The following is a 26745-nucleotide window of genomic DNA, read 5'->3' on the forward strand; positions in this document are numbered from 1 at the left end:
CTTGCCATCATTTATTTTCTGTGACAGTTTAAATCAACAGTAACTTTAAATATCTTTCAGAGGAAGCCCGATCATTAATATGAAGTAAACTCTGTGATCTAATCATTTATCAAAAGCCTCGTAACCCCCAAATATTGTAACTAAAGATTTCTTTATTGTATGAAGAGATAAATGGGAGTAAGGGGCCAAGCTATGTGGAAATGTAAACATTAGCTTCCTGTGGCCACTAAAACACACAAAAGCAGCGTTCAGTTTTATTTATGGTTCTGGTGCAGCTTAACCCCGAACTCATTAATCCCGGTTTGGCTGAGAGTCACCACCTTCACAACTTCTATGCCTGCTCTGGTTCAGATTTTAAGTACGGCAACCTGCAAAATATAGTTAATTATCAACGAAAACATAAAATACGAACGTTGCAGTAATTCATAAGTATTTTATTACACAAAGAAAATTGCTATCACAAAGTTATCACTGAACATTTAGCAATAAATATGAATTTCCATACACGACAGTAAAATGGGGACTATGTTGGTAAATATATAAAGAAAAGACTCGACGGTGAAACTGAACACCAGGATCACAAACACACACACATACATAGAAAGAAAATGACAAACAGATGATAATGAATACCCCTCCATGACAGTCCCACATTAGGCTGGAGCAACATTTCGAGTGTTGTTATGAACGAATTCTGTTTAGCTCAGTCCATCTCCGCAGACCTTAATCCAAAGTTTCTGTGCTTTCTTCTCTCGTCAGGAATATAAATAACTAACAGAGTATAAAGCAAAAGCGCAGCATCTCAGCTGTCAGTTCTACTCTGTTCTGTTCCCCGTGGTACAATCGGATTCAATAAAAAGGCGAACATTTGGAGCCCCTGAAGCTCCAAAGAGGCCGGCAGTGAGCGAAAGTGTCCTCATGTCCAGTCAAGAGAACCAATACCAACACTCTCCATTTCCTTACTCCATGTCTCTCTACTTTCACCTGCTTCCTCTCTACATTTCTCTGCCTCCCTTCGGTCTCTGGCTGAGCTTAGGATGGGCCTCCGCTTCCCTGGGCAGCTTGGCTATTGGAGCCCTCCGCCTCTGGGGCTGGGGAGGACCCTGGGTCTCCTCCTGCCAGGTCAGGGAGAAAAAAAAAAAAAGAAAGATACTTTTAATTTCACTCTAAAAGAGATACGGCAATCCAAGTAGTAAGAGAATCCTGAGGAAGGAAATACAACTTCCTTCAGCAGCCCAGTGTTAGTATGATTTGACTCTTCTCACAATATCAGCATCCTGTGGTTTGATTTATCTCGGTCATTTAATTGTCAACTTATGGGAAAATTGTCTTTGACTGAAAACAAAACCAGCAAGAACAACCGTGTAACACACAACAATGCAGTCTGGTACAACTGACATTAAGACACCTTCCTCTTAAAAAGTAGACCTTTGACTAAGACCGAAGGATGCCACAACGATGTGTCACTGTGCTGCAGTTACAATTAATTTAACACTGAGACAACAATCAAATCTCACCGAGACCATAAACTGAGTGAAATTGTGTTTCTGTGGTATATTTTGGTGCATCTAGTACAGGCGGTGTTTTGTCAAAGAGATAAGACTTTAATGTGGCTTAGATCAAAGTAATAGCCTTGCACAGATAAGCAGGAATTCTTCTCAACTAGCTTCAGGATGATGAATTGTGGTTAAACTGTTTTTTTTTTTCAGAGTAGAAATCACAACAGTTCTTTCAGCTCCGGTCTGGCAGAAAGAAGATTTGGCAGATTAATGGTGCGATTCTGGAAGAATTTTACAGATATCTGTGAGAAACAACAACAAAACAAAGGACTTCTAGTAGTGTGAAATCTTCATGTAGCTCAGGCCTCTATAACAGTCTCACTGCTGTTCTCCAACAGACTCAAAAATAGTTTTCCTTCTCAGATTTAAAGCCATGTCTTTATTTTATTTGCCTGACTGTAATCACAGAGGGATGGAGAAAATGTGACTTTTCTTTACTTTTAGACTTTAATTCATTTAAATGATTTAAGTGGCGTCTCATCAGCATCAATTAATCTTTCTTACAGTCAACCAAATACCCAAACTGGTCTAACCACAGACTCTAACCTTGTGCCTCATGCGTACTCGTTTTACACCTCTGAACATCATTTTAAAAATTCCTTTAAAATTAGTTAATAATTAAAATACAACCTCAGATGAGCAACATAAAAAAACAGCATGCTGTGATTTATTAATATTAGATAACAAAAATGAAAATACAGAAGCCAACATGATGATCTTAAAGAAGCAGTTATTTCTGTGCATCAGTAAGGCCATATCCAAACACTTTGAATAAGTCTATCATTCTACAAAGATTATTCAGCAGAAAAAAATCCAATATGTTGCCCAGGAGTGAATGTCCCAGTGAAATAACCCCAAGGTCAGATTGTGCAATGCTCGGAAAAATTACAATAAACCCCAAGAATTCCATTTCAGTCATTTCAGACAGGTCTCAACGAGCCTTAAAGTTCATGACAGTACAATTAGAAATAGACTGAACAAGTACGGTTTGTTTGGAAGGGTTGCCAGGAGAAAGTCTCTTGTCTATAAAAAGAACATGGCATCTTAGGTTTGCAAGATTGCTTCTGAACAAACCGCAAGACTTCTGGTTTGGACAGACGAGACAAAAGAAGAAAGGTTCAGCCATCGTTGGCAATCAAGTTGAAACTTGATCATGCATGCCTGCACTTGCTTCTGAAAGTGGTTCTACAGGCTATCGAATCATGAGGGACACTTACGGTAGTTCTTTATGCACAATTCTGCATTTTGGCTCAGTTTTTGTTAAAAAAAATAATGACATGGTGCAATGTGTCATATGTTACCGTTCATATGAAGTTGTATTATAATGATTTAATACCTTCTAAGGACCTATTGTTTTTTTTAAATATTATTATTTGGGGGTTTTTTTTGTCATTATGTTCCAAATTAAGAAACCTACATTTAATGTTGTAAAACAAATAAATAAATAGATTAATCTTGCTAAACAACTGATATCTATGTAGCGTTAACAACTGGCTAAGGCTCCACAAACAAATGAGCAATCCCAAAGTCATGTCCATCTTTTACATACAGTCTTTGGATTTTATACTGTCGGCCAGTCTAAATCTTGCCAAGCAAATTCTTTGTTTGTAATATGAAAAACTATATGCTTATTTTCTCTGATTTGCTTTCACACTGTATAACACACATTCATTCTGATGTGGCATTACTGACCTGCAGCCTTCAGGTCCATCTCTGCCATGTCTTTGGTAAGTTCACTGGTGCTGGTCGCTACTGACCCCTCTCCTGAGATGTCGGGCACTGCGTTCCTGCGGCCTGTGCGATCACAGTTGATGAAGTCTGAATACGACGTCTCCACATCCATCATCTGCCCATGACCAGCGCTCTCATTACACCTGCCAGAGGGAGGAGGGGGTGTCAGATGGCTATGGAAGTGTTGCAAGAAGCAAATAAATCACTGTGTTGTCTCCTTTCAAAGCCGTGGGTGTACTTTTTCCACTTTATCCTGTGCATTTCTACTTCGGTATAGCCAACAAGACATGTAAAATACTGGTAAGTAAGTGAAAAATCACTAAGAATAACCAAAACGGAGAAAAAAAGCAGCTACTTAGAAACAATTCTACAGTGGAGGGATCACCAAGAGGAAATTAATAAACAGATTAATGAAGGTGTTCATAATTGCAATTTCTATTTTGGTATACAATTAATGACACTCTTAACATCTGTGCTAATTGGTCATCCTAATTACACTGGGGAAAGGGGGTCTCACTAACAGTGGGGCCTGTCGACTAGAGTTAATTTGTCTGTCTTAAACGTACTTACAAAAGAAAAAAGAAAGAAAAGGGTGAAAGCTTGAGAGAGTGCCAGTCAATGTGGAAAACAAGGGTAAAAACCTAAACTCATTAAGAAAAAACCCCCAGCAGGGATGTGGCCAGAAAGAGTCCCAGCAAAACAAAACAAACAAAAGCAAATCAAGCTCCCATTAGCTTTTTATTCCTCTTCTGCTTCCTGTTCTCACTCCATACTTAACTAGGTCATGGACACCGCCAACCACTAAGACACTACAGAGTCAGTATTCCTCAGAGACAAGAACAATAATAATACTGCTCCAGAAAAGAAAGTGATAGAAAAGATAAGAAAGTAGTCCTCTGATGCAAACATGGGGTCACGGAAACCCAGAGACTGCCAGCAAATGCCATCACAGCTGCTGCTCTCCTACAGCTTTATTCCCTGAAGGTCCCCCCACAGGCTAGCACAGAGAGCAAAGACCTCTCTGCTCTGTATGTGCAGCATACATGACTACATCTACAGACTTTAACTCTCTGTTGAAGCATTGTTAAGTCACAACTGAACAGCTAAACAGCAAAGCCATGAATCTTTAACAGACTTGAGGGCGAGTTGAGGAATGAGAGGGGAATAAAAATGAGCTGGCAGACGCAGAAACGACACGCTGACCTGGGGCCAGTCTGTTCCCAAACTCTTTCACTCACATTCCTTTTGTATCGTTCAAAGGGTCCCGCAATTGTTTTCTTTTCTTTCACAGTGCGTGTGCACCATGCCAAAAAGGAAGCACCCAGGGTCGTTCACTGAGAGGTCAGTAGCAGCTGCAGATGTAGGCAATGCTGACTGGGAAATCTGCAGTGAAGGGCAGGCTGTAAGCCCCCGTAGGTAAGAGCAGTACCTCTGAAAATGTCACTGAGTTCTGGACTACTGGCATTTCCCTGAGTGCTTCTACCAAACACAAGAGCCACTCTGTATTCACGACAGCAGATGGTGGTGTGATCCTCTGATAGATTGTCATCTAGATAGCAGAGCTATACAGTCATTGGTGACTAAAAATCTCCGTGGGAGACCAGTGTCTCACAGGTTCATTAGTACACCTAAAGTACCACCTTTTCCTGGAGCCCAAACAATCGAGGCTTTCATTAACCACCAATTAATCTTGATATTAGCAGGAAAACATCTGTGAAATTTCTGATTTTTCTTTTCAGCAAGTTCAATCCTATACCTTTATTTCTGGATTACACTGAACAAAGACACAAAGAGATATTATACTAGTGCTAATCAATCACACACAATAAAGAAAACAAAAAACAAAACACTGACGGGCAAAGTGGGAAACATAATCTAGTAGCAATGTAATGTTCTGATGGGAAACTTCAGGTCCAGGAATTCCCTTTAAAGTGGACTATTATGCTACTTTCTTTTCTTGGACTTTACTAAAGAAACATTGTATCTCACAATCACCTTGATGCAACACATCACCTTATCCAATGTTTGAAGCTGTTGAGGCCCATCCCCCTTCACTTTCAGGCTACTTTCTTCTGATTGAATACCCCTCACAAACAGAAGGTCTGAACAACATATGGGCGGGGTCTTTCACCTTGCTTTATCATGTTACGGCTAGCCTATAAAATAGCCTGACCTTTTTCTATATGCGTGTTTAGGAAGGTGGTTTTAATCCTGTGGTAAATTTATGTAAGTGCCATAATATTCAAACCTATCCTGAGATTGTAGTTTATTGGGTAAAGGTGCACAACTGGGCACATGTTATACTGTGTAGTTAACACTGTTTAAAAATGAAACAATAAGTTTAATTGTTGAAATTAAATTGCTTAACAAAGTAGCAGTGTTTCCAGTTTTAAAGAGTATGAACTGAATATCTTCTTGGTTTTGAATGCTGACTGGGAAAAAAAGGAAGACAAATTACAGGGAGAGGAATTTTGAAGGAAAATTCCCACTTCCTTCAATGGAGCAAACACCATACACAATAGAGGCATAATGACAATGCAAAATGAAAACACAGGCTACAGCTCCAAAAACTATCACCAAGAGCTGTTAGTACCTAATAAAATCAAGGGACGCTAATTTACTGTAAACTCTTTATTGTTACAGCCACTTAAGAGAATGTTTGTTATTCCAATGAATATTCAAAGACGATGTGTGAAAAATATTTGCGTGCTAGCTTGTTTTGTTGTAAACTCAGGGCAAAACGGCTTGCGTGGATCTGACATAAGGTAACAAAATACTCCGAGCCAAGAAGCACTCTGTCTCATAACCACCCATCCACTTTCTTAACCGTTTATCCAGTTCAGATTCACGGGAGCCTATTCCAGCTGTCAGCTGTCTCATAACCTCCCCATAAAAATGCAAATTGTTGTTTTTATGTTTTTAAGTCAAACGTGATTAAACCAACATGTTATAATACGTCAGGAGTGATATTCTGGACTAGTGAGCAGATGCACCAAAGCAAACATGAGACAATCTAGCCTCTCATCTAATCCTCTGCAAAAAAAAGAAAAGAAAAGAAAAGCTAATAGACAAACCAGCATATCAGTTTCTTTAAATTGTAGTTGATGCTCTATGAAGACAACGATTTCACATCACATTATAAAACAATCACTCAGGCATGCTCCTAATGAGTGCAATTTCTACACAGAATGAAAGATTTTAATGGGAGATCTATCGAACAAACAGTGAACACTGACTGTGTGTTCAGTGCAGCAATGACTGAACTTGTGTGGTTTGTTATGCCTTTTTCTTCTCCACCAGCCCAGTTGTTATATGGCTTATGGAAGTCTCATTTAATTGCCATTTGTTTGTTTAATTAGTTGGCTTCCTTGCACATGTGGATCAAATCCTACCATGAGATTATTAACAGGTTTCCATGGAGGGATGACGATGATGATGGTGATGATGCCTTCTGCTCTTCAGCTGGTGTTTACACTCTTCTGTGCCTGACTGTCTGGTCTCAGCTGTGATGGAAGCGGTTTAATGGTGGTGCATCTCACTCGATACCGATATCCACACAACCAACTGCGATGATGAACTTGTTTTTGTGGCGCTGGCTCGACTGACTGAAGCAGTGGAGCTTGCGGCTGTTGTTCACATGACGCGATTTGTATAATGCAAATGGATATGGAAAGTTACTAAGGTGCAAGGTATTGTATAAAAAATAAATACATTTTAAAAAAAGAACTTCAAGAACCTTTCTTCTAAAAGTAGTTAACTACAGGTCTTGTTTGATTGGTTGCATGCAACCAACCTACTTTAAAGGTGATGCCTTCAAAGTGCTCAATCATGACCCCAAAACTAAAGCATGTTCATCCTAAACTTATAATAAATGACAATCAGCAGCAAACCTTCATGTTTACAAAGTTGAAACTAGCAACTGTTTGGCATTTTTGCCTGATAGATGAAAAGTCCAGAAGATAAGCAGACCTGCCCCTTATATCTAGATGGCCTTTTAAAGATACACTGTACAGTACGCTTAACAAATCCACCTTCCACACAGATTTGATTCATCCCCCGCTTTCATGTGGAAATGTCAACAGTACTAAATTCCAGGAATTATGACTTATGGTGCTCTTAAAGTGCATGTCCTAGTTTGATTAAAAAGGCGCCTTTATGCGAAAACCCAGGGCAAGTACACAGAGGGAAACTCTACACTGCTGCAGCTGGAAACACTGCCACCAGACAAATGTCACAGGTGTGTGTGTGTATATACACTTGAGACAATATAACAACTCAACACTCCAAGGGAAATTGCCACATCCCAGCTCACAAGCTGAACTCCTCTCTTTCCCCTTCTTTTTCCTGCTCTGCATTGCATCTGTCAACAGTTTCTGATGTAGGCAATCACTTTCAGGGAAACATGCCAATTCAAATTCATATTCCTGCAGTATTATCCCACACACACAATACACTTTAGCCTATTGTGAATGAAAGCAAAGGCTGAAGAAAACATGTACAACAGCAACATCAACTGTATACAGAGAGGGTTCTGACAGGTTTAAACATGAACTGTGACCACACTGGGTGAGGTGACATGTAACCGGAGAGGTTGGGGCATGTAGATATTAGAAACAAAAGCCTTTGAGTTCACTATGGGAATATGAGTCAGCACAGTTACTTATGCTGGGCCCATTAGAGAGGCAAGCGCACTTCAGTCCCAGCGGAGCCTTTTAAGCCTGATTTGTGTGTAATAAGCTTGTATTATCTGCCATAACCCACACAAAGACCAACTTCTTTGCTGATTCTGACATCCATTAGGGCCATCTACCTGTCCAACTTCAACTCAGTCAACTAGTTTTTGAGAAGTCCTTGAGTAGGCAAAAACTCTCCATATCACAGTCATCTGCCTCATCTTAAAATTTCCACTGGCCTATTTCTGGTGGTTTAGAGTTAATAAAATCCAAACAAATGAATCATGTTAACAAGAATTGTTTGACTAAACAGCTGGTTGACTGACAGAAAATGTATTTGCAATCTAGCAAGGTTTAACAGAGGAATACGTTCAACTGTTTTTGTGAGAATTTGATGCTTTTATTTTACTGTAAAACAGTAAAATTAATGTTTTGGGGTTTCGACTGCTCGCTGGACACGTCGGGGTGTACAAAGACATCAAAATGATCCTTCTGTGTGTATTTGTTTAACCCTCCAACAAACGAAGATTAATCTTGAAAATAATTACCCAAACGAAAGCTACAACAGAGAACACAATAATTACTATATTAACAACACAATGCCAGTCTGAGCTTCCCAGATGCCTGCGAGAAGACTTCATTTTATCCAAAACACAACAATTTTCAGTTTACTGTGATTATAAGCAAATTAAAGAAGCCAATCCTTCTAATGTAGAAGCTGAGTCTGTTCAAACTGCTTGAAATATATAGCATTTCAATTTCTGCCAGTTTGTCACTTTTCCACATTTATAAAGAACCACAAACATCTTCTTGATTTGAATCTTTACTAGCTTGCAGTTCCACATACTAAAACTTTGTTTTATTTACGTACAAACAGTGCATTAAAACAGGTGACAGAGAATTAACGTCAAGCTGTCTCTCTTACCAAAGTAATCAGAGTTGCTTCATCTCCTCTCAGGTCCCTGCACACAGACACAAAGTATTTAAGACAAACGCTCCTGAATCGCTTCACCCTCCAGTGCAGAGCGTTGCACTCTGAGAGCACCATAACACTAGTGTGCTCAGCTCTTTGCCCTCCTGCTCGCCGCCTCTCAGCCCCCTTGAAATGTGGTCTGGGCACTGTCTATTCACATGATGTCAGCAGCTGCTTGCTTGACAACAAGCCCACTCCAAACACAAAGGAGCTGTATTTCCTCATCAGGATTAGCATTGTTGTTCCTCCCTGGTCTTCCTCTCATAAATAAATAAATAAAAGCTCTGTCCATTCAACTTTGTGTGTATGTGTGCCCCATATCCTTCCTCTTCTTATAGGACCCAGGCTGGGTGGGAAGACCTAATTTCCCCTGGTGAAGTGACTATTGCAACTTGGCAACCCATTAGCTTTTGCTCTTCAGTAGCCTTTTACTTGTGCACTGGGAAAAACTTTCCCTGCTGAGGAGACAATAAGACGCTGCTGTAAAGAGGTTTTCAGCACCTCTCTCTCACACCGGCACTAAAATCAGAGGATTACGATTAAGTCACAGTAGAAGCCTCCATCTTCTCTGTCAGACATGCAGAATTATCACTGATAGCACTGGATACTCAATGTAATTTCCCATCTCCTCTCCACTGAGCGGAGATACCGAGAACGATCACTGCCACTCTCATATAATTGCCATCCTAAATGAGCGTACTGAGCTCCCACGCCTTAAGGCATTATGAATCAGCTGAGGAACCGGAGATAAGAAGGCTGACCAAGGCTATTAGCATCAGCTACTGTGGAAGAGTCATGAGTGAACTTATGAATAAAACAAAAAGGAGCTGCATCTTCAGAAAGCTTCAGCCAAATCAAAAATCAATCTCACTCGGACAGATTATCTCAGCAGGCAAGCAGAAGAGCAGCTAAGTTGTGGTTCCCCACTTCGTAAGCCTGAGCACTTCAAAGATCAATTCCCAGCATTTGTTTCTCAAGAGAGATCAGTGCTGGAGAAAAACACACATATGAATGGCTTTGCTCCAAAATGAGTTCTCCACCATTAAAAATGACTCCAACTCCCACACTGACTACCATCATATTCCTCTAAGAAGAGCTACAAATTAAAGATTTTACTATGAAGCATTTTGCCTGTACAAAGACATGAAAAAAGGAAAAGGCGTTTTCGAAAAACGCTTCACAGCACATTGCAAGTAAGGCTGCAACTGCAGATTATTTTCTTGATTAGACAACTTGTCTGCAGATTCCATTTTCTTCCAATTATCCGATTTAGGGTTACGTTGGGCCTGCAGGATATTACACTTGCAATTGGACAAGAGGTGCACCGTGGACAGATCAGCAGTGTATAGCAGGGCTAACAGAGACAGATGACCATTTGTGCTCGTATTCACACCTACCTTAGAATCACCAATTCACCTATTACCCTAACATATTGATTTGTGGTATTGTATTTGATTTAAAATCAATTAGATTAGAATTTAAATAAAATTCCCCAAGCATGTTTATTTAACTCAAGTCAGCTTTAAGAGATCTTTTTAGACTCTAAAAATACAGTCTGCACATTAGAGAGGCAGTCATACAGGAAAGATTCAAAACTTGAATGAGATTTGCACAGACCAGGACTGAAAGGCTTGGTCATCACCGAGCTTCACTTAAGCATCAGTAATATTGGGGCCTGTCCAAAAGCCCAAAGGATACTAATAGATGATATCCACCCCAGCCACAGTCTGTTGCCTGTCTGGATGTTTCTTTGTTTGAATGTGAAATTACGGAACTCGTCCACCATACTTAGACTATAACAACTGTATTTTTCAGGATTATCATTTAAGGAGCATTTTTCTTTGTTTTTTATCTTGGACAGGTGACATGTAGAATCTTTAAAGTAATTCTGAAAAAACAAAACACTGAAGTTGTATTATCCCAAGATCAAAGCTCAGTCAAAACGTATGTGAATAAGAGTTGTCCGTTTGTTATGTCTTAAAAAAATATAGAAAAAGAAAGAAAAGAAAAAAAACCCTGACCCTATTTGTTTTTAGCAGGAGTCAGATCGACCATCTCTTCCCCTGCCTGAGAAACTTCAAGCTGCACTGGCTTTCAGGGAATTAGAAGGTCAGAGTTTCAGCGAGTTACTAAACCAACACAAGTCTTGGTGGTCAGAAAAAAATCAATCCGAAACGTTACAGGCATCCTGTGTGGTTAAGTATGAGGTCTTCTTCATTTTGTTCTCCAGGATGCCAGGATCAGTGTTTCAGGTGGGCTGATGGTACGTAATGACTCAACATTCTTCCTTCTTAGTTGTTGAGGTCACAAGACGCCAGCATGTCGCCACAACAGATCAGTTAGCTCAGCGATCCCCAACCTTTTTTGCGCCACAGACCGGTTTACGTCCGATAATATTTTCACGGACCGGCCTTTAAGGTGTCAGGGATAAAAACAACAAAATAAAACCAGTACTAGTACAAAAGAAAGAAGACTTATTTATAGCACATGGGAAAAGGCCCAGGGAAACAGAGTTAACGGCAAAAACGATAAAAAAAAAAGACGATAAAAACCCTGAAAATCACACCCAAGCCTCAACTCTCGTGGCTCGGTACCAAACGACTCATTGACTGGTACCGGTCTGTGGCCCGGGGGTTGGGGACCGCTGACTCAGCTGACTTTCCAACAAACATGGTTGACATCATATTGATTGGCCCGATATTGATGTTGTATCCACAAACACATCCAGCAAGAAATATTTCTCACAGTATTGCAATAAAGGAAACGTGTTTTTTAAATACATTTGATTAACAAGAAATTTACTAACTGAAAGGTTGTGAACAGCCACACAACATCCACCTCTCTTACACAGAGTAGTATTACAAGATTTTATAGGGTTATTTTTGTTGTTTTAATCTAAAACACTATATTCTGCCACAGGATCTTTACCCTACAATATAAAGCACCGTGAGTTGACTGTTGTGATTTGGTGCTATGTAAATAAAACTGAATTGAATTGCCTCTCTGGACACATATCTAATCAGTGTTGGTCAGTTCACTTGGTGAGATAAGAAATAGACTTCAGAGACAGAAGTCACTGTTCGAGTCTCCCTTGCAGCAGCTCTGGGTCCCATTCTGAAACTTGTATGATTAAACCCTTTGGTTTTCTTAGAAGCCAGTGCCTCATAGTCACAGTAACATGATCGATCACTGTGTGTGTAAACAATACTTCATTTTATATAGACTAGTTGACTAAACAGAGGAATTGGGGACCTTAAAGATTAAATAGTTGAATTCTCTAAACATTAGGGAAAGGTGCTTCCATGTTTCCTTTGCTACAGGATACACTTGAGCGCCACTTGTAAGATAAGCCACAATTCAATGTGACGCACCATTTGACCATTTATGGAAATAAACCAGTGACGATTGACGCAAATCATGTAAATTACTGGTGAGTTTTGCATCTTGTTGTGCAACTTGCTAACATGTAAATACATTTTGAACTTTAACGTATTTGTGTAAACCTACAGTATATGTGAACAACAATGCAGCATTGCTTCATTTTATTCTGCTTGTTATGAAGTTGTTGCCTTGTGCAAATCTCCTGATGACATTAGAAAAGTTCACTACAAATAAAAATACCGAGCTATACTGAAGTGAAGCGATGGTTCTAATGCAACTTGGTTTGCATTAGTTTTGTCTTTGTTTATGAATTTTCCTCCACCTTTTGTCCTGACCTCATGCCCTTGTCTATTGACGTAAAGGACAAGTGGTTAGGAAAAGATCTGGATGGCAATGTTTTTGGCTGTTTCACTGCAACCTTTGATGCCTTCTGCCATTAGTGACTAACACAGCCTCAGGTTTCTAGTACTGAACAGAGACAAGCCCATTTGCAACCAGAAGCAAAGTTGATTCAAGGGACACAACCTGAGGACATTTATCAGAGCTCCCACTAGAGCAGGGACTTTATTTATCCTCTTTTCATACACAGTCCTCAAGTACATGTGTAAAGTGGAATTCCCTTTCAACTAGCCATTTTCAGTGTTTTCTGACCACCATTACATCATACTTCATTTCAGATTGTGCACCAAATCCTTACTAGTCCTTCACAGTGAGCACACTTTTCATCTCAGAAAAGGAATCTAAATCAGTTTCCTAAAATGCTGAGCTATTCTTTTACACATTTATTTATAACGTCATTCTGAGGTAATCACACCAAAGCCTTGCATGATTTCCACTTATTTTATCAAACATAAGCCACACTAATTACTGCTGCTCAAAAAGTAACAACTGCTGAAAAGGGAAACCCTTTATATAACGTGCTTTTGCTGAATGTGTCTAATTAAAGGAGACAGATCTCCTCTAACTCGGCATTAAAATGTCAGTGTGCTCACACCAACTTAAATTGATTTTTTTTTTTAAATCTACTCAGTTATTTCATCTGCTGAGCAGATGGCAGGGCCACATAATAAACAAGACTAAAGAGACAGACAATACTTCTACTATAGACTGTGTCCTCTTCTGTTAGCACAGCTCACTTAGCAACAGCTGGGGCAATCGATACTCGTTTTAGAGGAGGGGGAGCCGGTGCATCATGATATTGCTGTGTCAAACGATACCCATCCACAAGAAAACAATGGGATCACATTTGCCTCTCTGGAGGTAAGTAAAGGTTACGTTACCAGAGATATTAAATGTACAACACAGTACTCCAAATAACCTGTAATCAATGAGTATTTCACAGGCAGTAGAGAGAAGTGTCAAGATATATGAGACAGTCTGCTGTAGCAGCATTTTCTGCCTCAGGCTATAGGGATTCCCCTGGTTTGTATTTGTGTGTGGGTGTGTGTCAATAGGATGGGTGTGACTGATTCCCATCAGCCAACCATGATTCATAGCTGAGTCAGGAGCAGGTGCTTCAACCGGACTGTAAAATGAGGCCATGATTATGGCCCCCTTTCTAAGCAAGGGGGAAAAAAAATTCTCTCATCTCAGTTTCAGAGTGCTGCAGCAACTGTTCGCTTAGATTCTCATCTTTCATGAGACTGTTCACGGGCAGTGTTGTCACAAAAACGAATTTGTCAGGAGAAACCGATTTTATAATGAATGACTATCAGAAGCAAACACAGACAGCACTCTCATCTAATACAATCAAAGCAAATAAAAGAGACGACTGCTCCCTGAAATTTATCTCATCTGAACAGTTACCGTCTTGTTTACTTAACAAGACAAAATAATTCATGACTATATAAAGCAGCTCCGAGGGGGATTTGATTTGTTAAGGACTTAGTGCGGCTATACCATCTAAAAAATAGCTGAAAAGAATATTTAGTGAAAATATTGTAAAAAAATAAAAAAAATAATAAATAAAAGAAAATAAAAAATTAGTGTTAAAAATTGGTGTTAAATATATCATGTTCCCACACCTTGTATATATTTCTGTTCACTGAAATGTTACATTATTGGGTTTTTGCAGTTCAGTCAACCAACCAATGAAATACATGCTGTTTATATTCCGTTACAGGGGTGGATGCTCACATTAAACATTTATAATAAGCATATTTACAAGTAAACATTGTGAGCCAAAAGCTCAGGCTTCAGACTGCTCTAAATGTTCAGTTTCAGACAGTTTTTTTTTTTACACCCTTAGATCTGCATGATGTCATAGAAAGGAATATTCCTAATATGGTCATCTGGAGCACACAGTTTTGGCTGTAAGCACAGAAGCCCCACCTACGTGCCTGCATGTATGACAGGCAGCCAATCAGAAGAAGGTTGGCTTGAACGAAGGGGGGAAGGGAACTAAAACAGCTTTTGTGCAGTGGCTGATTTAAGGAGCTGCACAAAGGCCTGGTGTAGTAAAAAAATAAGGATTAATAGTACTATTATTAGTAGAACAGTTCCCTTTTAACATTAAGTCAGTTTGGTTGTTTGTTTTTTAAAATTTGATAATGTCAAGTCCCTCTCTTTTTAATCACTTTTTAATCTATTAAGCAAGAGGATAATAATATGACAAGTGATAAAATAATGAACTGCACCGTTGATTTTAATACCTTTTTCTGAAAAAAATTAAATAAATAAATATAACATATTTGGACTACACGGTTACAATTGTTTATCCAAGCAGACGTTCTCATCTCCCTAAATGTGAGGATCTGACATTTTTCTCTCAATGTGCTTAGGTTCCTTGAAATTTTGGAAATATTCATTTTTACAATAATAGACGGAAAAGCTGTAAATCTGCGTGAAAAAGAAATATTTAACCAAATGTAATGCTTGCTAATGTAATGTTTGGAAATCTGAAACACTTAGGAAATCAACAAATTTCAGAAAATGAATGAGCAGCAGCTTTAATGATGATTACAGCTGTTAAATCAAGGCAAAAATCTTCGTGTCTTTCTTCTAAGATGCCAAGATTTTCTTCTTTGTTTGTATTTGACATAACTTATGAATAAATATTTTTGGTCAAAACAAATTAGATTTAGTGTGGGTGGAAGCAAAGACAGCTCTTGTTGTACGGTATGAGGAAGATTCACGTATAATCACAAAGAAGACTGAATTTGGGCCACTTCAGCTGGAGATTAATTTTGTAACTCAGTCAATTAATCAATTACTTTCTTCAGCTCCAATTAGTTCCTGTCACCCCATTACCATACGTCCTCAGGTGTGATTGAGCCTTCTTTCTCTGGAATCCAGAGGGTATGCAGGGAAGCGTGGTGTTTAACTGCTGTGCAGGTCTGTGATTTTCCTCCCACTGTCCGTTCCATCTTTTCTAATTCTGCTGCAAGGTTGCCCATTTCTATTTCTGTCCGCACATTTAACAACACGAGACCTCAACAGGAAGCAGGTGGTTTGTTTGCCTGTGTTGTTTATGCCCTCTCTTTTCCCAGACTCTCTGCACACACACTGGAGGCTGAATAAGACCCTTGAGCTAACGAGGAGGAGGAGGAGGAGGTGGCGGCGGCGGCGGTGCGGCGGAGGACGATGCAAGGACAAGTGGTAAGTGAGGGGACTGGAGAGTAGGTGGTGATGAAGGTAGGGGGGGGGGGGGGGGGGGTGAGAGGAAAATGATGAGGATGAGGTGAGAATGGAAAGCAGATGAGGACAGAAAATCCATGAGGTTATTGAAAGGGGAAAAAAAGGGAGGATGAGAGAAGCAGAAAAGGAATGCATCCATGTTTATTGTGCTTTTAAAAATAAAGACAGAATCCCTCACAGGCTCCAATGTTTTCATTACTTTTTTTTTGAGAACTTGAGACACACAATACATCCTGCTCGTGAGCTGCACACATTTGACCAGTTTGTAGCAGAATAAATGGCTACTATACCAATATATTGGCTACTTCCTAATGCACCACCTGTTAGAGGGATTTTACCCACAACTCCCTCAACCCATTAATCCTCTCTCTTATAAAATAACAAAGACCAGAAAATGACTTACAGTCAGGCACGTCTCAGTCCCAAAGCCAGAAATGTGATTATACCAAACACAGCTGCTCTTTATGCTGCACTGGAAATAATTTGAAGAAAACGACTCGCTCCTCTCACCTGCCCCGACAGCCCTGCTGCGTCTGAGGTTTGCCAAGTAATTCCACTCAGCTACATCATCACACTTTTCTCCCACAAGTCTAGGAGGATGTGGGCATCATGTGATTCGATTTGCTGAGTTGACGGAGATACAAAGGCACATATGTCACCCTCCTCGTGAGCAAACGCGCCGATACAAAAAAAGGAAAGAGCAGAGGCAGTCATTGCACCTTACTCCATATCATTCATGATGGTATACAGAAAAGCTTTGGTTTTTACAGTGTGCAGAACAGTAACCACACACACATACACACACACACTCGAGTGCCAAAAATTGCAGTTTTTCTAATGGCCACTTGAGGGTGGCTTCAAAATTGAGCAAAGTTTGTTAAAATTCCAAACTTTACAACATTAAAAAGAACGTTTAAAGCCTGGTACAAAAACATTTTGGCCTTTATGGATAATACAGATAGTCCAGGTGTATAGTTTTCCCCTTCACAACACTACACGGTGGGTGAATTCTTTTCCATCCATCTGGAATCTGAAGTTATTGACAGATGTCCTAACAGACGGAGATGCAGCGAATCGATGCTGCACCTGTGTTCGCTAAACTGAACTTCTCAGCAGTGTTTGTGGTGTTGGTGCCTTTTGTTGTGCTTCAGTTCTGGTAAATGAAATTCCAGTACTTTATTCGTCTGTAAAGTTTATGAATGTAATTTGCTAGTGCTAGCTTATAATTTAGCACTCCACCCCACATGGCATCCAAAAAGCAGAGTCCAGAAATCACAGGGTATGAATTCATAATAACAGTTTTATCTGCATTATATAGAGTTACATATGGGCAAGTGATATACAATACTTTAAGGAAATACAATATTTCAATATTGAAATATTTCAAGGAAATTTGTGATAATTATATTTACGACAATACAGAAAAAAATAATACGAAAGAAGATTTTATTGGTGATGGCAGCTTGCGGGCAGCAGCATCAATTACAGCAAACAAAATTACGTGCTTTTTCCATCCTTTTCTAATGGGCGACTGTCACTGATGACAGACTTCATTTAATGTGAATCTATAGGCACAATGTGTCAGCAGTAGCAGGAGCAGCATTACACCGTTTAAGTAGTGACTTAGCATTATATACAGTGACACATCACACATCAAATAAGAACAAAACACCAAGGAGCTCCTTTTCCCCCCTCTTACAGCATTATTCACAGTAGCGGATTCAAGCAGTGTGAGAGATTGTTATGAGGCTTAGGCCAAGTCTTTTTCAGGCAATTTAGTTACAATTGCCAGTCTTTATACATAAATTTAAGTGCTTGCAATAACTAAAGTAACAACCTTCCAACTATTCAGGAGCCTCCACAATGAAAGCTACATTCGGCTGCTCTGTTATTCACAAGGGCTCGCCGTCATGGGTAGCTCCACTTGTCTGATTTAGCAGATTTTTACAATGGATGCTTTTTCTGACATAACCCCCAAAGCAATTGAACAGGCACTGAACCGGGGATCTTTTTCTTGTTAGGTATGCCACTACACTCATAAGCCTCCACTATACTGTCACATAATAAAATTAAAAGGTTCAAAATTTTGTCTTCTTAGGATATTGCATCTTGGGTTGAGTTGTTTTTGGGGGGGTTTAAACCAGTTCCTTAAAGTTCTCCTTTTCCACCATGTAATTTCAACCCACTGTTTGCTCTTCCTGGTATATGGAGTGTAACTAGAGAGTGCTCCAGCAATCCTTGGCGGAGCCATTTGTTTATTTTTGGGCCACACATGACTAGCTGCTTGTATTTCTCAGCTGCCTTCGTGGTCTGATCATCTTTTTTTTGCCTGGGTGCCGAAACAAGTTTGTTGTTTCCACCGTTAGCAGGAACAGCTTTCTTGCATTGTTTGACGTTGTTGTAGAAGCCCTCTTTTTAGGTACTTGGTCATCATCAGAGGCTGATGCAATGGAGGCCATCGCTCTCAGAGATGCCGGGGATCGTGTCATGTGCGCAATGGGACAGTAAACCCATGACACTTTACATCATGTAAAAATATATACCAGTATTACTACAGATGATATGATGTGGCGCAAAATATGCAGCAGTGGAACAACATCAGCTTTAAACCTCAAAACTTGCCATGGCACCATTACCATACATCAAAATATAAACTTAAAAGCTTCACAAAGGAGCTTCATGTAGGTCTTTAGATTAGACTGACCAATGTAAGTATGATGCACATCTATAAAAGTGTATGGATGGAATTTCTTGTATTACAATGACTGTAAACAGCAAAACAAAGAAAAGGGTTTTTAAACTGTAGAGTAAATATCACAGTAATAAAGTATAGTAGTGGCTTTATGATGAAGCTTTTTTTTTTTTTTTAATGTGAAAAAGTGACTTTTTAACCAATTTTTTAACCAATTCTGAAACTTGTATGAGCAAATTTAATCTCTCAAAATGTGCTTCTTTCATGAAAAAAAAGTAACAGTAACAGAATAACTAGCAACTGTTTCAAGAGGGCCCTTGTACCAGTTGGTGGTCTCACAGTAATAATGTTCTGCAGCAAAAACTTGCACAGATTTTAGAATATTTTCTCTGTTACAAAAAAACATTCTGCCTCCTTCCTGCTTTTATTGGTGAAAGTCAGGCAATTACAGTGGTTGTATGAAATTAAACATACTATTACATTCCAATACAGTCAGCCAAACATAAGCCCTCTGTTAAATTATAAAAAGGCAAGCTAGTCCGATTTAAAATACGAATACTGTATGTCGTGTTAGGTTGCTTGTCTGACAACAGAGAGAATTACGTGATCATAAGTCCACGCAAATATTCACATGTCAGAAACATTTGTCCTCGACCTATCCCTCTGGAGCCAACTCATACAGAATGTCCATAACTCCCGTAACTCTTACGCATTTTTCATAATTTTCACTGTTTATGGCTGTAGTCAGAAAATTTTGAATCACAAACTCACAAGAATACAATGTGTCAGACAAAACCATAGTACATACATTAAGTCACAGTGTGCGCCCAAGTGAACTAGGTGTTTGATGCTGTGGGCACTCCAGCAGGAAAAGCTTTCTCTGTGTGGACTATTCAGAGGTACAAACAAGGTGAAAGAACACATCAGCGTGTGCGTGTGCGTGTGTGTGTGTCTGACAAGCCGCAAAGGGAGGGGGAGCCAGAGATGACGGAGTCAGTTTGTGCATGATGTCTGGACTTGTTTGGATAATTAGCACACCACCTGACTGATATATTCCCAGCATTTATAGAGACGGCACAAGTGCAAGTCCAGCACAGCGTCCGCGATAACTGTCAGTCCCTTTATTATTAATATAATTTTCTTTGCCTTATTTTAATATATATTAACCCTTAATTAACAACTGAGTTTGCATTTGCCAAATGTAGCACAATGCCTCTAAAGCACAGATTAAAGAAACAGCAAGAAGGGAACTACAGCAGGCAGCCCAGGAGGAGATCAGTAAGTATGAGAGGAACTAAAAGGTGTGCCAAATGTAACTTTACTTATTTTTTTGTACTGACCACCTGTCGCACAAAATGTCTTGCACAGTTGTCGGTAAAAGTTTGACACTAGTCAGGCCTCATATACCGCTTTTTGACAGGCCATTAATCTACGTATTAAGCAATTAATCTTATTTGGTTTTATTCTAACAAACAATTGGCAATGGGGTTCATTAATTAATGGATCACCATTTTTATTCCCTTCCACGTTTTTCCAAGTAGCCTCTTATCAACATTACTCATTGTTTCCTCTCCTCTGGGACTCAGATGAAAAGCTTTTCAGAAACAATAAAATATTTTAAAGCAAACAAAGCCTTAGAAATACTGACGTGGATCAAATAAAAGCATAAATCAGATAGCAAGCTTCTGACTCCCTGTCAAAATCCAAAGATCATGGTGTTCTTTTTACTTTAGGGGATTTTTGCCTTCTCGCCATTTTAACAGTTCAACGATTTCAGCACTTTATTCCGATCACATGGAATTTGAAACAGGCCACTCCATCTAAAATGATTAAAGTACATTTTCATTTTTCTATGAAGGGGGTTTCTCATCAAATCATCGCTCCACCGACCTGCTGGGCCAAAAAAAAGGGACGCATCAATTTTACTTCCACATCAGTTCACGTGGATGGGAATCCATTTACATAATAAGGTTTGATTAAAAAGTCCCCTTCCAACCAGATTAAAACTGTGTTTATTTAACACCTCAGACCTATCTGTGATGCTGCTGTGCTGTAGGCCCACATAGCTGAAGTAAGAGGGTGTAACTCAGCTTTGCTACATTAAATCAACAGGCTTAATGCTGAAAAACAGATGTGTTGTTTTAAAGGCGACCCTGCCAAACTATGTCATTAGTCTGGAAGTTGAGAGACATTAGGGAATAGCTTTGGGGCTTTTAATAGCAACAGATATGCAGTATCAAACCATTTCCTCTAGCCATGTATCAGGTAGACAGAGGCGCACAGGTGCAGCCTATCCCAGCACACTGGTTTCCAGTCTTTACAAGGCTTTGGACTCAGTTGTTGGAGTCAATTTTCAGTTGGGATGAAAAACCACAAGACACGTAAGCATTGCTTCACCAGTAGCTTCTTGAGTGTGACACACTCTGACTGGATGCGGTTTGATTGCACTGTGGACAGTTTGTTTTCAGAGCTGTTACTGTACATTTCAGCAGTGACACGGTTTAACAAAACAGATCCATTGACCCTCTTTAAAAAAAAAAATAATGCTGCAAAATAGCTGCCAGTTGGCTCATCGAGTACTCATCATTGACATTTTTGCCCAACAGCAAAACGAGGCCATGTAAAGCTGGTGAAGCTGTTTAAGGACACAGCCTCCATCGCAGTCCAGAGACATCATCAAACGGTGGCAATGCTGTGAGAAGATTTGTACATTTGTGGTTGTGATTTCTTAAGCATCCACTTCCTGTTCTTCTGTTAGTCAGAAATGGTCTGACTACATTTTTTAAGGCGCAACATGCCTTGTGACTCTATGAGGAAGTAATGTTTTATAGAAAAGGATAAAACAGATTTTGGAATAGAGCACTGCTTTTTAAATTATATTTTAATTGCCCCAAAGTGGCTGTAATTTAGATTAAAAAATAAATAAAAATCAAATGGCAATGTAAAAACAATGACTATGAAGGGGGGGTGTCACTGACAGCGATTTCTGGTTCCCGCCCACGATTCTCTTTCTGGGCAACTACAGCTATTTTCAGTTAAAAAATAAAATCTCTAAAAACCTACAGTAGACCAACTGCTCATCACCAAAGAGCTGACAGATGTGTTAAGGGGCCAGCTGCTGAACATTTGTAAAGCATTTCGCTGAAGTACCAGAGATTTCCCTCAGGAGTTGACTGAAACCAAATTCAATGAGCAAAAATGTTAATATTTAAATTACTGTACAAAAGCAGGAGGCACCTAATGAATAATTATGAAGCTCTTAAAGTATCAGACAGATAAATAAGGAACTTTTTGACAGCTAGGTTTCAAACAGTTCCTTTGTACAAACTGAAAGTCTGCCTGTACATTGAAAGCAAAACAAATTTTAATAATGCCAATTAAGGCTTTTAGCGCCAGGCAAATTCCTGTATTTGTTTCAGAGTTTTGAGAAAGAATTATGCATCAAAAGCACAAGTCTTTTTGAAAGCCTATGTTCGACACCGCAGACTTAAGGCGATAATGTAAATCTTTGCTTTTGAAATGCATGTTTGGGGATTTGATCAAAAGAAGACCGTGCCAAACAGAAGAAAACAACCAAAGACACAAGTTGTAATCTGAAGCTCCTTCCTCCTTCCAGAGGTGCATTTGGCTGCATTTATTTTGTAGTGAAACTCTAATGTGTCCCTACAAGGAAGCAAAGGGAAAAATATGTCATGAACGCAGGATGTGGGCGTCCTTTTTTTAATCTTGCCCTTTGCTCTTTTGCAAGTCGCTGTTGACTTTGTGCTCCATTGGAACAGCCATGGCATAAATATTAGTTCTTTAATCATTTGTCTGCTAGCTCTTGCTAAACAAATGTGTCACATGACTGGCACAAAGACCAATAATAACTGGCCCTTAAACCTTCTAGATGAAATGGCCCTGAAGTAAGAAAATCTCAGCGCAGTGGTGAGCTGAACACACATGACAGGCATGACTGGAAGCAAAGCTAAAAAGCAAAGTCCTGTGATTTTCCACTTGTGTTCCAATTGGCTTTTTTTTGTTAAGTGTAAACAAGGTATTTGTTTCTGTTGGTCTTAATGCCCCATCCACCACCCCCCAGTTCTTGCATCTCTGAGACTGAAAAGGCATCATTAGACCCATCAGTGAACAGCTTTGTTATGCCCATGCTTCATTGGCAAGGTTTTCCAACATCACCATAACAGCTTTTATGACATGTGACCATTATGCACCCTGTGGCTATTTAAGATAAGATAAGATAAGATAAGATAAGATAACCTTTATTAGTCCCACACGTGGGAAATTTGTTTTGTCACAGCAGGAAGTGGACAGTGCAAAAGTTATGACGCAAAAATTAGAATACAATAAGAATAAATACAGTACACAGCAGAGAACCGGAGTGATGTGGTCTCTTTTTTTTGAACCGGTCAACAGGCGAGCGGCAACGTTCTGCACCAGTTGAAGGCGATGTAGACAGGAACGATCTAGGCCAGCATAGAGGGAATTGCAGTAGTCTAGCCGTGAAGTAATAAAAGCATGGACCACTCTTTCTAGATCGTTCCTGCAAAGGTAAGACTTGACTTTGGCTAAAATCCGCAAATGATAAAAAGATCCCTTAACTACAGAGCTGATTTGTTTATCAAGTTTAAAAGCATTGTCAAAAATAACACCAAGACTCTTAATGGAAGAAGTGCAATCGGAGGTTAGGGGTCCCAAAAAGTCAAGAGAGAAGTTGGGATCTTTAGGAAGCCCAAACACAATGACTTCAGTTTTGCTTTCATTAAGGTGTAAGAAGTTAAGAGTCATCCAAGTCTTGATGTCAGACAAGCAGGAGAGTAGCGACTGCAAAGAAACATTGCAGTTCAACCTCAGAGGGAGGTAGATCTGAATATCATCGGCAAAGATGTGGAAGGACACATTATGTTTACGGAGCACATCGCCCAGAGGGAGCAAGTACAGAATAAACAACAGGCTAATCATGTTATAGTTGGCAGCCCTCAGCAGAGGTAGATATGATTTCTATCTACTGGCATATTTTAAAGGAGCAGAATGGTTCTGAAAGCTCTGGCCATACAGCACTGCAGACAATCATAACTGCACCGGCCTGACCTGATTACTCATGATTTAACTGCTTTCCGAAAAGCCCGTGTCACAAATTGGAAGATGTGTAACCCACTAAAAGGCCTCCCAGGACAAGTCTTTCTAACAGTCAAATTACAAGGACGTGTAATCCTAATGGTAAGTGGTCTGCCTTTTCTTCTACATGCCTTTTTTGTGTGTAAATTTGATTGAAATGCATGAGCTCTGCAGGGCTCTGTCCAAGGTCAGCAGGGCATGTGTGTCTCTCCAGTAGCGCAGGGTTTCCTAGCATCACTGCACTCTCTGTTCTGGCTGTTCTCCAGCCCCCTTGGCGTTTTTGATAGATAACAGACCATGTATGGTTAGCTGGTACAAAGGGAGGAGAAGAAGCAGCAGAGAGCTGATCCAAAGAAAACCACATGCGACATCAGTCTCTACAGACTGTGCAGGATTTAATCTTAAACTCTTGAGGTGACCCAGTTCTTTGGGACGTGATATTTTTAAGGAACATTAACATCTTAAATGCAAAAATCTCATAATTACTATTTGTATGTGTCTAGCGTTACCCAACATAAAATAGTTTGAAATCATCTGTAAAACATTCTCTGGCTGCAAACTGAAATGTTAAGATTTTTTGGTTCTCTTCGCATTATCTTGTAGTATGATTGCCTTTACTTATGACTATTAATCCATTAAAACAGGAATAATGCACAACTTTACTATTCGATCTCTCCAAAAATTGGAAAATGCAGTAGTGATATGCAACAGTTCCCTTGAGGAAAAAAGGGACAAATCAGTGCAGGCCAAACACTGCTTTTGCAGTTTAAGCTCATTCCTCTGCTTACCCACTCGGGCTCTGACAATAAAACAACTGGTTGTGCTGTATTATTTTGACTTAATCACAACCCCTGGTTTATTATTATGCCTGGATTACTGTGCACTGGGCTCGGGGAGCACTTTTACTTAAAGTCACGCAGTAGACAGTGAAGCAAACCACCCCAGGCAGGCGAGAAGCCAGTGTTTATTTTCACCAGTGCCCATGCCCAGTAACACTGGCACTTGCCCAGCAACACTGTAAAGTGGGGGGTCCCAAGCTGATCCCCAACAGGATGCTGATGATGATGCTTGAGAGCACCATCTCCAAGCAGCTCTGCTTTCTCTTTCCTATTTTTTTTAAAAAGGAGAAAAACTGGACTGGGATTTTTCTAATTCACTCAGCAGCCAGGTTATTCGCAAGCAACCTCCTGTCAACGCTCCCACGTTATTCGATTGAGTAAGGAAATAGATGACGAAGTTGATCTGGGAGGTGGGTGATCTGGGTGCATTGACAGAGTAGAAATAGCCCAGTTGATGAGCGAGGAGGTGAAGGCTTTCAACAGCAATCCTGTCTGTCATTAGCTACACTGAATGCAGCAGCTAATGTGTGGGAGGGACGTGGATGCCAGCCCTTTAAACTGTACACACACACACACACACACACACACACACACACACATATATGCATGTAAAGCACGCAGGCGGCCAGAATAATAGACACACTTGAATGCCTCATTCTGTCGAGACAAAAATGTGAAAATCTTTAACAACCGCAAGATAACTCAACACAAAATAAGCCCTTGTAGAAGTAGGCGTTCGTGTGTATACCGTTTGGATGCAGTGTGTGTACAGTGGACACGCACAGCTCTGCAAATCAAGATGTATTGTCTAACGCTGGTCGCTGCGCTGGCTGGAAAATGCCTTCCTAACATGATGTAGAAGGCTCGCTTCGTGACTCCACAGCTCCCTGCGGCTGGTCACTCCAAACATGAGCGTTCTTTGTTTTGTTTTTTTTTACGCACGCAAACCAACAATAAATAATACATTTTTAAAGCAGCAGCCATAAGAGCAACATCGCCAATACAAAGAGCGCCACTAACCTTGGTCGGGTCTCCTCCTGCTATCCACTTGTTACAATGGAAATCTAACACCATGGATCTCCAGTTAAGTTTCCTGGCAGTCGGACAAAAAACGCAGCGCGCCGAAGTGGGCCGAAAGTGAAGCAGGATGGTGTGTATAAAAAACACAACCCCTGGTGAAGAGAGAGTGCGTGGCAAAAACCTGCGTGATTTTTTTTCTTCTCAGGGTACTGTCGGCAAACAACGGGGAAAAGGTTGTGTCTTCAAACAGCTGTTTTCCAAAATGGAGTTAGTCGTGTCTGAGCCAATCACAGCGAGCCTGTGGAGGCTCCCACTCCTCCTGTGGGCTGGAGCCAAAACCACACTGCGCTCCGAAGATAAAACACCCACAGATTAGACGTCTCTCTCTCTCTTTTTTTTATAAAAGGAAGGGGGGGTTCTTCTAGCTTTCATGTCACCGAACCTTTATTTAGCTGCACATCAAACCAGCAGACACCTCATGGGATGAGATTTAGGAAAGCCCCAGATGTTTTTCATGCTATTTCTTAAAGTAAATACTGCGTGGAAGGATTATTAGTGATGCAAACTGTCTAGAGGTTATTGTGCATGTAGACATACAAACATTCCCGGCTTCAGCTTTTGGTGTTGAGACAGCAGATTTTTGTTTTTTTTATCTGATCGTTTTGGGTGATGTAGTCTGCGGTAGCGGTGCACTGCATTACATGTGTTTTCCTTTAAGCACCTAATAAACTGGCACTACTTTGGGTGTTCGAGAAAATTAAAATGACTCTGCAGGCCAGTTTAGTACTGCACTTTCATAATGGCTCAGACGGTTAAATTACTGAATTTCATCTTCCCCCATGATGCAGCTGCAGCGTATTAATATGACCTTTGCATCTGAGCCACATACCCAAGCAAATAAATGAAAAATAGGATGCAGGTGTGGTCCCAGCCCTTACTACTCTTTTTGGTTTTTCGACCAACTGAGCAAAATTTGTGCAATTTCCTCATTAATTCTTTATCATTTGTTTAAAATTAATAACCTAAAATGGCATTTAAGAAAAATTAGTATTCTTACAGTCGCTCCTAATCATTTGGATATTTAAAAATAGCTCTTGCTCGGCCATCAAAACTGAATCTCCACTCA

The 26745-nt window shown here is 40.0% G+C and overlaps 1 protein-coding gene and 1 long non-coding RNA gene across 3 annotated transcripts; one reads left to right on the forward strand and one right to left on the reverse strand.

The window, feature by feature from the left end:
- Window positions 1–413: 413 nt before the first annotated feature.
- On the reverse strand, window positions 414–25942 carry pkig (protein kinase (cAMP-dependent, catalytic) inhibitor gamma). Of its 2 annotated transcripts, none has more exons than XM_004560283.5 (3): window positions 25620–25942; window positions 3252–3433; window positions 414–1115 (listed from the first exon to the last, which is right to left on the reverse strand). In XM_004560283.5, the coding sequence occupies exons 2-3, from the start codon at window positions 3403–3405 to the stop codon at window positions 1033–1035; spliced, it is 237 nt and encodes a 78-aa protein (XP_004560340.1). In that variant the 5' UTR covers window positions 3406–3433; window positions 25620–25942; the 3' UTR covers window positions 414–1032. The 2 variants fall into 2 exon arrangements, with proteins under 2 accessions (XP_004560340.1, XP_004560341.1); XM_004560284.5 differs by lacking the exon at window positions 25620–25942 and adding an exon at window positions 8889–9022.
- Window positions 19727–23008, forward strand: LOC105941123 (uncharacterized). Its single transcript, XR_001167746.3, has 3 exons — window positions 19727–19923; window positions 20504–20615; window positions 21252–23008. It is a non-coding gene; the product is annotated as an uncharacterized LOC105941123 (long non-coding RNA).
- Window positions 25943–26745: the final 803 nt, after the last annotated feature.

The sequence above is a fragment of the Maylandia zebra genome, linkage group LG20 (genome assembly GCF_041146795.1).
Source record: "Maylandia zebra isolate NMK-2024a linkage group LG20, Mzebra_GT3a, whole genome shotgun sequence".
Lineage (NCBI taxonomy): Eukaryota > Metazoa > Chordata > Actinopteri > Cichliformes > Cichlidae > Maylandia > Maylandia zebra.